Source organism: Cygnus atratus, chromosome 6 (genome assembly GCF_013377495.2).
Source record: "Cygnus atratus isolate AKBS03 ecotype Queensland, Australia chromosome 6, CAtr_DNAZoo_HiC_assembly, whole genome shotgun sequence".
In the NCBI taxonomy this organism is placed as follows: domain Eukaryota; kingdom Metazoa; phylum Chordata; class Aves; order Anseriformes; family Anatidae; genus Cygnus; species Cygnus atratus.
Window position 1 is genome coordinate 6,999,711 of NC_066367.1, and position 12,408 is coordinate 7,012,118.

Sequence of the window (12,408 nt, forward strand, 5' to 3'; positions counted from 1 at the left end):
GTAACCAACCATACTGCAAACCCATGATTACCAACCTCAAAGCACCTCACATGCTGACCTACGTTAAACATGGCCAACCATATCTTCCAAATCAGGAGCCTACAACTAATTTCAACAATTTACCTAAGTAAAAATAGGTATCATCCCTTCTATTTTGTCTTTCGAATCACCCTACTTTTCAATTGACTTTGACTTTTACTTTCTCAAGTACATAACTCAGTCACAATGCTCTGGGAAGAGTGAGGGGAGAAGCCGCCAATAAATTAACTCCAGTAGGTAACTCCCTGAATTAATTGCACACTAAACAACAACAACAAAATACAATGAAAACCTGAAATATACTCAAAACCACAAGTAGGAGTCAGTGAAATTTCCCTGCAGGATTCTTATGGTAACCACTACCCTGTGCTTAATTACCATCTTTAATGAACTGCATTTTTTTTTTTTTTTTTTTTTTTTTTTACAGATTTCAAAACACTTCACAAGAAGTGAAAAATTAAACTAATTTAACTGATTTTCCAAGATGATAAATAGAAAGGTCACACGCCTCTCAGTTCAGAGCTACAGCACTGAGAAAATCTTCTAAGTCTTCCCATTCTTCTTTGGGCTGTTAGAGATCATCATTAAAACAAAAAAAAAAATAGCCTTAGAGCGAGCACTCCCTGAGCTGCTCAAACCAGTGTGATGCTCATAAAGCCAAAAGAGGACTGATTTTGGAGAGTTCCTTATAAACGTCTGATGGCAAGTAAAATGCAGAAAAGTGACTTGAAGTTACACCATTAGTCCCCCTCGTCATGAAGTCAACTTCATACACATCTAAAAACACTTTTAAAAGCAGGAACCCTTCCTCATCTGTTCCACGAGGAAATCACTGATTCAAGACATGGGTTTCCAAGAGCATAAATTCCTCTCTTCTTCCATATCCCCAACTCTAATAGCAACTCTGTTTCAGGGCTACTTCTACTCCAAAGCTCAGCAGAACCTTCTGATTTTTCCCTGCGTTATTTGCAAACAACTGACACGTCAGGAATACGAATGCTATGTGATGGGACCCCTTCATCCTTAAATTTAGGGCACAGTCCTCGACCGCTTTGGTAACAGACGGTGGTTAAAGAAGCTGCCCATCCAAGCTGCTCATTATAATCTCCTCGGGGGAAGCTCAAGCTTCTGCAGCAAAGCTGCAGAAACAGACGGTGTAGCCAGCCCCACGCAGAGCTGGGAGCCAGGGACTTAGGTTTTGCTGCAGACACTGCCAGGAAGGCCCCAGCTCTGATAGGGAACACCTTCTTCACCCACTTCATTTTAATCAAGACCTGTGAATAACTCAGCAGCTCCTCCATCCCCCCAAATCACATTACCAGTATCTCAAGAGAAATACCCTACATACCTAGGTCTTTTGTAAGACAGGACTGTAGATAATTATCTTAGTATCGTTTTGAGAATAATACCGATTAGTACCTCTAGCTTATTAGAAAATTCATGAATAATGAATGGTATTATTACAATGTACGGATAGTACTGAGAAACATTTGTCTACAGTATTAATTTCAAGCTGCTACATACATGGAAAGTAAATCCATCCAGAACAAAAGACCACAAACTAAAAAAATATTCTCTCAAATTCCTGAAAAAGCAGCTGGCAAAGATAAATTTGGCCTCAAAATGAAGAAGAGCAAACTAATGAAACTGTCACAAATAAACAGACCCTGACCCGCAGTGCCACAGCTGGCATTGCTTGTGATTTCTACTAACCTAGTGAAGTCTAGTTTGTCAGTTTTCAAGTAATTCAAGTTGAATTCATGCTGACTGAATATATTAAGACTAAAATAATCAAAAGTAGCATGATATTTACTGTATCCTTTCACTACTACACAGACACATTCTCCAACCCAGTATGTAAGTGCAATTACAGTGACGGCATTATTTTATGATGCCTTTAAGAACCAAACAGAAACTTACTACACTCAACTTTACAAGCAAGACTTTGTCTCTCCTGAAATTTACATAAAGCAGTTCTCTTTTCCTAATTTGTTACCATAAGGATTATACGTTCCATTTACCTCACTTTACCAGTTGGTCTCAACCAAAACACTACCACGCTGTCACCTACCTGAAGGAGATGCCGTTGACCAGCTGCCTGTGCCTACAAGCTTTGGATGAGAGAGAAGAAGAGGCTGGAGACAGGTTGAGTGGAGCAATTAGGCTACTGATGATTTCACTCAGTTGCGCACTCTGGAAAATAGAAAATGGAAGGCAGTCAGACCCTTATCCATACTCAACAGCACAAAGGTCCTGGGCTTTTGTTGTTTTCCTGCTTAGGGTCCCAGTCTCATACATCATGGAACAAACATATTTAGTTTCTTCATGTTGAATAATCAAGAGGGTTTTTTTTTTTTCTTTCACAATTATCATATTCAGCTATACAAAACAGAACAAAAACAAACAAACAAACAAGAAAACCAATTCTGAACTCCCAGCCACGGACATTGAATACATAATATACAAAATACATTAGTGATTTCAGTATTTTAGCCCAACATTTTTTGAAAGGTAGAAGAAACCAGAACACTTTACAGCTGACATTACAACAGCTGCAGCTCAGAGCTAAGTGGCTGTCCAGAAAGCATTTCAACAGGAAAAAAAAGAGTCTGCTATTCATTGTACATTTTGTTCACCCAGAGTATTTCTTCTTGTTAAAAGAATACTCCTCATTGCTCACTGTAGTTAAAAAGAAATCTACAAGAGTAACTACAGACAGAACGGCTAAAATCTTCTGATGTCCTCAAAACTAGCAACAAGTGCCCACCCCTCAGAATCCCAGACTTTTAATGTTGTCCCAAAACAAATGCAGGTTGTTTGTTAAAATTAAGAATTACTCCCTGTAAAGCAATGCAGCTGTGGACTGACTCCAGATAACATTTCACAATGTTTTTGTTTTAAATGTCAAACCTTAATGGTTATTCCCAACAGTAAACGTAGCCACAAGTTTACTTAGAGGAAACTGTCTGCTGCATACTAAACATAAATGAAATGTATCTGAAATGGAGTACGTTTTCTTAAACTTCTAAAATTTTTGTGGGTTTATCATTCAGGACTATGATTGCTTAAAACAAGAATTACTAAAGGTTACTCCATACGTTTGGCTTACGTTTTCAGGCGCTACCATTTATGTAGAAAGAGGCTGAAAAAATTATTTTCCGTTTTATTACAAGTCACGTCTTTTCTGTTAATGTTTAAGTGATGCAGTTGGGTAATCAGGTAGAAATTTCACGTCAGAATAAAATATTCAGGGATGGATATTAAAGCACAGAAATAGCAAGTCAATTATAAAGGGTCTGGACAAAGCAAACATGCTGTCAGTAAAATATTTAGCAGATTGATTTCAAAATCTCAACAGCATTCAATCCGTAAGGAGCAAAGACTACTCAATGTCAAAACACCGCAACAATGGCAGACGTCCAACTGCAAGGAAAAAATTACATGTTTTTAAAACGTTGCATAGCTTTGAAAGGAACTTGAAAACAGTATTAAAAAAGAGAGGCTGAGTCATTTTGTATTTTGTTTCATTTTTTTTGTTCACACGTAAAATTACTTATTTTTAACAAAGCAATGCTCTAACATAGGACTGAAGAATTATGTGGGAACATGTGCGGATATACTTCAGCCTACAGCATCGCTACTCTTGACGGTGAACAAGAAGAAACTCAGGGTCCAGGCTGATTTATAGAACCAATAGTCAAAAAAAAAAAAAAAAAAATCAAAATCGAACCCCAAATCTTTGTGTGGTCAAAAAGGAAGAAATCTGGTGTAATCTGAGAGATGCATTAAAAGAACACCTTTACTTTCAAGTCATCGCAGTTTTTGGACCTCTGTTTGTAAATGCTTTGGTACCAGCAAACACAGTCCTAGTACCTCATTGTTAAGTGTCTAACTAAAAGAAAATTGTACTTAATTCTCCAAATAATCACTTAAGAGGGGACATTCACTACGTTCTAAAAATGCTCTTTCGTTTAACTTGTGCAATTGCCAGCACTGTGCATATAAGTTTCCTGTTTCATCACTTCCACGCTCCTGTCTGTTGTGGTTAAGATCCATCAAACAGGGGAAGCATTTTAAGAACAGGAAAGTATGACTATCAAATAAGAAAAATTGGCACAGAGATTCAGGAACAGACATGGTATCTAAAGCTGCTTTTACCCCATTTAAACAACGTGCATATGACCAAGAATTTAGGGACAGCAGCAAGGTAATTAATGCACCATACTGCTTTTGTTAGGTTTGCTTTACGCTAACCCCATAAACTCATTCAGAAAACAAATTTCCTGTATCTCCTCCAGCAATGTGATCCTACCATATTCCTTACGTACTTTCTAGCAAAAGAAAACCCTGCTGGAGTCTCTATCGTATTTCCTGGAATTAATCTTGGAAATGACTGTTTTGAACACCATGAACCAAAACTCTGCTCATGGCTCTGCCTGGGAAGTACCTTGAATTCCTCAGCTCCTAACCGGATTGCTCCTGCAACACTTGAAAAGCCAGCCCAACAATTATATCCAGCTGGGGCTTTCATAAAATGCAGCATACCTCCATCCTCAGCTGCACTCTTTCATCTCACACAAGTATTTCCTGAAATAACCTGTGGCAACTCTACACGAAACCTAACTACAGGGGAGAGGCAGGTTTGGGGATAGCTTTTAGAAGCGGTTATGTGGCCACTTTGATGGAGACAATGCAGTAACACAGACGCGTCAGAAATAAAAGGTTAATTTGTAAACCTGTGTACAATGTATTATTTAAGCCCTTGAATCCAACAGCACCCACTCTCAGGAGTGCAAAATACCTTCCTTTTCGGATGGCATCACCATGGAACCTGCCCTGCTTCTGAAGTAAATCATTTGGCTCCATTGACCATTCAGTTCTTATTTTACTTTACCTGTTTTTCTATGTTTCGTAAAAGCAGGGTAGGACTGCTGGGTGACATTTCAAAGTCATGCTCCGGCAAAGAATCCTGTCTCTCAATGGCAGCTTGCGAATTCCCTGTGGCGTTTAATAAAGCTTCTTGGTCTGTCAATTGTATTTGCTTCTTCAAAATGTCTTTTGGAAATGGGAATTCTTCTAAGATCACCATCCCCTAGACAACAGCAATTGAACACAGTTGGTTGACAATGAATTAACCCTCCTAAATCATGTTTAAGGGGCAGCTGAACCTGGCACATCCCCCTTAAATCCTCCCAGCAACTCTCTGGAGCACTTAGCCCAGATTTTAAATACACAAAATATAGAAATAGCAGGTATTTTTATTAATGAAAAGCTGCATCGCTCATGCTACTCCCTGTAATAGCAATCACTACAGTGTTAAACCACTGCTTAAACATCTGTGCCAAAATTCAAATCAGAAATTCATACTTATTAGAGCAACTACACGATCATTTGCCTGCTGGTTTAAGAAGAGGTTTTTCTGTAAGAAACAGCCACCCTTTGATTTGAAGTTGGTTACAGTCTGCAGCCAATGGATTTCTCTGAGGCATTTTAAAGCACTCTATTTTTCTTATTCTTATCCATGTTCTAAACGAAACGCATCAAGGTTGTTGTTTTATGTAGTACAGACTGCTACAAGTCAAAACAAAAGCCTTTTACAATTTAATAATTGATTTTTAAGGTGAGCATTTTTAGAGTTTCATAATTACAGAGGCAACTACCCTACATATTCTAGCAATCTCATTACTTTTCAAGACATTCTGCACAAACACGGTATGAGACATGATCTATCATCTAAAGTACGTCACCTAATAAGATAAATACAGCTTTACATGGTAGGGAAATAACAGTTTCAGAAATGAAAGTAGGAAAAGAACACCCCATTTTGCTTTCCACTTCACAGATAAGGAAAACGGAAGTGTAAAATACATTTCCAGGTAACATCTCAGTTGATTTAGCAAACTTAAAACATTAAACAAAATACATTAAAAAAAAACTTGGAAACAGTTCCTCAAATGTCCTCTTAAATTTGTCATTATCTTAAGCAAATACAGGTAATACTCAGAAAAGGCTACCAAGCCTCTACAGACATATTCCAAAGAGAAAGGACTTACTCACTGTTACTCAGATATCAACCAGATATTGAAAGAATGGGATCATTCAATTGCTCTGCCTCAAATTTTTCTTTCTAGTGGGAATATTCTACTAAAAGCAAGGGAAAACTGTCACTATGTGAACACAAGGAACCCCTGTAAGATGGTGGGACAGACTTCACCTAGGTTGTGGAAAATCAAGGGTCCTGTAGTTTTACTTGTGCCTTGCCTTCTGCCTCAGCAGCAGCTTGCCCTAAAACACGAAAGCAATTCTCAAAGAGGCTTCAAAGATGAGACCAGGAGAAAACAATAAATTGTCCAGTCCTCCTCGTGCCTCTAACTTATTCCTCTGTTTAAGCTGTAACTTCAAGCTGTAACTTCAACTTGACAACAAAATACTTCAAAAACAAACTCAGGTGCTTCAAAACTTGCTTCCGTGTCCAAAAGGCCCACAGAGATTCTGGATTTCCACCAGGTCAACACAAGATTTTCCACATTTGCTATTAGGCAGTAGCTCACCATTGGTGCTTTTCAATTTCTGGCAGATGGAAATGAAGCCAGACAGTATCATACTCTAATCCGTAGGCCACAGCAGTTACAAAGTGGGCAGTACGTTCAAGGAAGTTCAAGTATAGTTCTAATTTTTATGTGCCACAACAGGAGGACAAGCCAGCTCAACAGCTTTAGAAAGTAAGGCAGCAAAAAGATCCCAGGTCTTGATCATGGGAAGAGGCTAAAAACAATCCATAAATGTCTAAAACAAATTCTGAAATCAGAAGCTCACAGGAAAAGCACTCAAAAGAGGGAACCCCCCACACCCACCTCTTTCCATTGAAATTTTATTTTTTGAAGTTGTGGAATCCTGCTGACAAGCATGGAAAGAGGGAAGTGGAAAAGGAAGGAGGAGTAAATTGAAAAATATGAAAAGGAATAGACAGAATAGGCATAAAAGAGGAAGACAAAAGGATTAGAAGACTAACCTTGATTATAGAGGAATTACAAGTCAAACTGGTTACAACCAGTATGTTTTGGCAATCAACTTCCCCTGCCCCCTTCCCCCAAAATTAAATCAAATTCTTTTGTTTGGCAGATAAGCAGTTTTTAAATGGACCAACTCTCAAAGATCCAAAAGCTTCTACTGCTGTGTGCACGGGGATGCAGAAGACACAATGCATCAGGCCAAAAAACTGCCCACAAGTTAACCATCTCCCTTCCTGTTGTGCCTGAAGTCATTGTTCACTGGCTATGAATCACATTTTTTTTCCACTCAAAACATACAGAAAGCACTTTGAAACCACTAAAAAGCATACAAGCTCGAACAATATTGTGTAACTACTCTGCAGCCACTAAATGAAAACAAAGAGCTCTTCTATCAGCCCGCACGTCCTTCCATAGCCGCTGCACTGGTATGCTACAAACGCGCATACAGAACGACCAGAGCCAAAGAAAATACACATCCACCTTCACCGTGGGACACAAAGCCAAACGCTGAACACCACAGCTGGTGAAAGGGGCATGAAGTTTGCAAAAAGGAACGTCACTAAAGATCTCCACAAGGAAGATGACTAGGCTGCGAGCCAACATGCCACCTAATGCGAAGAAAATGCATGACTAAAAGAATGCTCTTTCCCTCATTTCTCTGCTATTTCTTTCTCCCTGTTCTGCAGCTCATGAGATCTATGCCACCTGAAAGTGTGATAGGTTTGGGGCATATCAGGCTGCATGTATCTGTCACGTATCTGGTATTTAGCATATCTAGCACATATCTGGTATTTAGGACAACATTAAAATAGGGACATTCTCAGCATTCAGCAAAATACAAAATCTCCTTTTCACTTCTATTTTAAAGAAAAACCTAACTGGGGAAAAGTTGTGACCGGGAGAGACAAAGCTGGATATGAAAAGAAGGCCTTTGAGGGCTATGGCAGAGGGAATAATTCTTCTTTATGTGATCAGAAGGAAACACTCTCTAGCATGATTTCCCTCTCCTTTTTCCTCCCTCCAAGTCCCATGTTCAGCCACGTAAAACGTAAAGCATCTCCTGGCTCCTCTCCACCTGTGCTTATCTGACCCCAGGACACATCACACAACTTACATGAGGTTTGTCAACGAGCCCTTCTCCAAAACCTGCTACGATCACACCAACAGAATGATCACAGGCTTAGGCTTCTTGCTCAGGAGACTGACCTGGACAAGCCATTAAATTGATAGATAGATAGATTAATAATGTTTTAGGAATGTGACTTTACCACTGTCTAGCCAGTTCGATTTACAAAGGCCAGTACATGAGTTATACACTTTGGAATTTTAGTAATAATTAATCCTTGACCTGTTCAAAGTGCTGTACAAACATTAACTAACTAATCCTCAGAATAAACACGCACTGTAAATAACAAAAAAAGCCCCCCAAACCTCACAACATGAAAATGAATAGCCAACCACCCCTCCTAAAAGCTAAATCTTGCCTCTCTACTGAGTGGAAAATAGTGTGATAAATGAAGTACCTTGTGCCAGGATCCTCAAAGTCACTAACAAAGTCTCTGACTATCACAGATAGGAAGGTTCCTGACTCCCAGACCTGTACTGATGCCTCTAGGGTACAACACTTTTCAACTCCTGATGTCTTTGTCATTAACCTTTGTGTGCAACAGTCCACTCAGATACAAGAACTCCAGGGCAAAACAAACAACAACAACAACGAGGAACCAAAGAAATATTACAAGAAACACTGTCAAAAAAAAAAAGATTGGAAAAGCCCAGTTATGAGCTTACAGACAATACCTTGGTGGCACGTATTTGCCTGTGAAGGTCAGTTAGTTGTTGGATTTTGTATTCTAGTTCTGAAATCTGGGCTTGAAGCCATGTCCAACGGCTGCCAATTCTAGCTCTGTCTGCAAGCCACTTCCATTCAGAAGTATAGCTGCTGTGAAGACAAAATGCTGGTTAGTCCAAAAATAAAGATAACCACATTTGCACAAGAACATTTTTGACAGCTGCTGTGCCTCATGTTGCAAGCATCTCAGTTGCTTTCAGAAAATATCTGATTATACCCATCCAGTTTCACATCAGCTTATTTCTGTAACTACAGAACTTGCCCAAACCAGTACCATCAACATTCGCTAACTATTCCCAGGCTAGGCTACTTTTCTGTTCGATATTACAAACCCAGAGCTGGAGAAACTACCCAACTATGTTAGTTAATGCAGATTACAGATTTGTGAAGAATTCCAGCCACTCCACCAGCCAGCATCCAAATTCTTCCAGCACACTTCCTCCCACAAACTTCCATGAATATCAGTTGCTAACAACTGCAATCTACTAAGACATCATCCAGCAATGACCAGTGAGCTATCAAGTCACTGGCCAAGAATGCTACCAAGTAGTTTAGCTTTCTTTCATTCAAGTTGTTTTATAAACATAGCTGGGTAAGTATAGTATAGATAGGTCAAAATAAAGGCTCTTGCTGCAGTTTACAAATAGGCGTATTTTTAACAAAGGATATGTCTCCAGGTACTTGACATTATGATTAGCTTAACTTCATTATGCTAAATTTGTTACTGCAATCAGCAAGCTTTACTCAACCTACATATTAAGCAAATGAATGGCATATGGTACCACTCAACAAATCATTTTAACGGTCGGATAAATTTAAGGAACAGAGATAATACAACAGTATTTCTACATGCATCTTCCACCACTACCCTACCATTAACCAAGCTCATTTATTTTAAGAAAATGACTGACTTTTTTTTCCCTACCGAGGTTGTCAAATAGTTTGCCACAACTAATTTAAAATAATAGTAAAAATAAAAATAAATAAATAAAATAAAACCAAACTTCTGGAAAAGAAGTGCTTTTGTTCCAACAAGTTATTGGGAGAAACTACTGGATCGGAACAACCCTGGATAACACTGCACCGTCAGTTTTACACGGGCAGAATTTGTGATCCCTCGTTCCCCTGGCAATGAAGAATACCAAAGTATCACAAGAGAAAAAAGAAAAGACAGACACCAGCACTTGGAAGCAAACCGGCATAGGAACACTGCACACAAACTGCTGTTTCATGCAGAACTGTGTGCCAACTACCTCAACAATCTCAACAAGGAAAGAAAAGGTAACACAGCACTCTGTAGAAGATGCTAGACATTTCCTGGCATGAACAATCACCAAATTTGAGAATCCTGTTATTTTTTAAGGAAAAGATTATAAAACATAACTCAAAATCTCAGAACGTTCTGTCTACTTTAACTATCATAAAAGGAAAACTAGACACAGTCTCTGGTAGGTTACCTCTAAAATACACCATCTCCCATTTTTACCAGGAATTATCTCCCCGTTTCTGCCAACATATTTTACAACCAACTTAAACTCTCTGCTGCACAGACAAAATGAACATGGGAAATTAGACAGGAGATTGAAACATCCTGTTGAAGTCCAGATTGTGGGTGCAACCACATAAAGATTACCATCAAACAGAAAATTCAAAAACTTCATAAATATGTATGGTAATAAATGTAAATTGTTACTGATTTTATCCTAGGAAAAAAGTAGGAAGTAGGGAAGAAGGAAACCATCTTGTGAATGAATACCCCTTTTTCTGATGATCCCTTCTTCTTTCTCTTTGCTCTCCCATTACTACTAGCCCTCAGTAAATAACCCTGGTGAATTCTGCTTTAGACAGGGAGAACTTTTCTCTGGGATTGACAGATTTTGCATGTTTGTGCTTCTGGAAGGCATAAAATAACTTGGGGGGAAGGATCTGAATTCCCAGTTGGCCCAAGGTGGAGTTCAATGAAATCGGCTGTTTGAGCAAGTGTGGTGGCTGGAAGAGAGCACTTGTCTTGGGTCCTAAGGATAGCAAAATGCTAGCCCTAAGGAAAAAGCTGCTTACTGAGGCTGTAACATTTCCCTTAGTTAATTTTAACACAGGAAGTTAAATAGGAATAGAGATGATAGGTGCAAAAAAACTCCACAGAAGCAGGACAATACCCCAAGAAAGGCCAGGTGAAAGAAGGTGGAGCACACTGCCAGAAATACAGCCCAAGCCAGATGCTGCAGTTCTGGGAGAACACTGCTGCTCTAAAGCAGACCACCGAGGGAGGAGCAGAGCAGAAGAGGGGAGAGAAAAAAAAAAAAAAAAGCCTATACAGCTGGAAAACAAAAAAAGAGGAATGGCAAGGGCCACAGCTGGTCTTACGTATGAAACCAGTGTGTCAGTAAGGGAATCCATGCTCAGATAGCTAACCGCAACAGATAACAGAAGAGCAATTAAATTTTGTAACCTTAAGATAAACAAATCCTATCTGTATATTACTGCCTTTCATCTCAAACAAATCCGCTCCAAAGTTGCATCACCAGTTATTTTTCAAAAACGTGTTTGCACAGTTTTTTTTTTTCCTTAAACACAGAATTCAGTCTTGAATTCACTGCATTTGGTGTTAAATCTATTATGTAGATGTTCACTTCTAAAATACTATGTAGGTATTTCTTAAAGCCTTAAAGTAAGAGTGGTATGCAATTAAATCCTGTTAGTTTAATTACACTGTAATAACAATGTCCTGAGGCTCCCCTGTGAGGAAGTTTCCTCCAGTTCCAAGACCAGGCTCACGCCAAAGGAAGCAACTTCAGCTTTTCTTCCCTGCCAGCCCTGGCTGTCCCGTGTTGGTGTTAGCACAAGCAGCTGGGCAGCCACACGGTGACACGGGCGCAGAATTGCTCATGGTTAATTTTAACCTCAGGAGGAAGGTGAATGAAGCAAGTTAAAGGCTCGATCCCTTCCCTAGTTCTGATGCCCTGCAGACAGACAGACTGGTGCACAAGGGAAGGTGCTGGAGGTGCAAGCCAAGTACCAAGCTGCAAAATTCTGTTCCTATCTCGGTCCCTCGCCCTTTGTTTGAGCTCACATTATTTATTTACCATCTTTGCCTCCAAATGTGTTTCTCTACAACCTATTTAGTAAATCCTGTAACACCTCAGCAAATGATAAAATCTTTATAAGCTACCTTTATGCTCTTACAGTGAGCTGCATGCAAGCAAATATTACAGTAAGCAAATATTACAGTAACCCAAGCAATGAAGAATAACAAGCCGCTATCCCAATAAAACAATAAAATGTAATTGATGTATATCATATTCCTGGTATGTTGGAGTGTACAGTCTAACATTCACTCAGCAAAGAAATGAGACAACAAGAATTTGCGGGGCAGTTTTTGATGAACAGGAGTAGATGACTGAACACTTTTAACACTAGGATAATTAGTAACTCTGGTGTCCCTCTTTCTTTCGCTTTGTTGGTTTAGGTGGATAAAGAAAGCTGTTTCAATGTGAAACTCATTAC

The 12,408-nt window shown here is 39.2% G+C and overlaps 1 protein-coding gene across 23 annotated transcripts in view; it reads right to left on the reverse strand.

The window, feature by feature from the left end:
• KANSL1L (KAT8 regulatory NSL complex subunit 1 like) overlaps positions 1 to 12,408 on the reverse strand; it is a 63,395-nt gene that overhangs the window by 33,989 nt on the left and 16,998 nt on the right. For 11 of the 23 annotated variants that reach the window (XR_007708452.1, XR_007708450.1, XR_007708448.1 and 8 more), the window contains exons 3-5: positions 8,853 to 8,994; positions 4,934 to 5,131; positions 2,111 to 2,232 (exon numbers count right to left, since the gene is read on the reverse strand). Coding sequence is in view for 11 of the 23 variants with exons in the window: in XM_050711432.1 (XP_050567389.1) it covers positions 2,111 to 2,232; positions 4,934 to 5,131; positions 8,853 to 8,994 (462 nt within the window). In the remaining 12 variants the exon portion in view is untranslated. The remainder of the gene's footprint in view (positions 1 to 2,110; positions 2,233 to 4,933; positions 5,132 to 8,852; positions 8,995 to 12,408) is intronic. The other 12 variants (XR_007708458.1, XR_007708456.1, XR_007708459.1 and 9 more) reach the window with 3 other exon arrangements.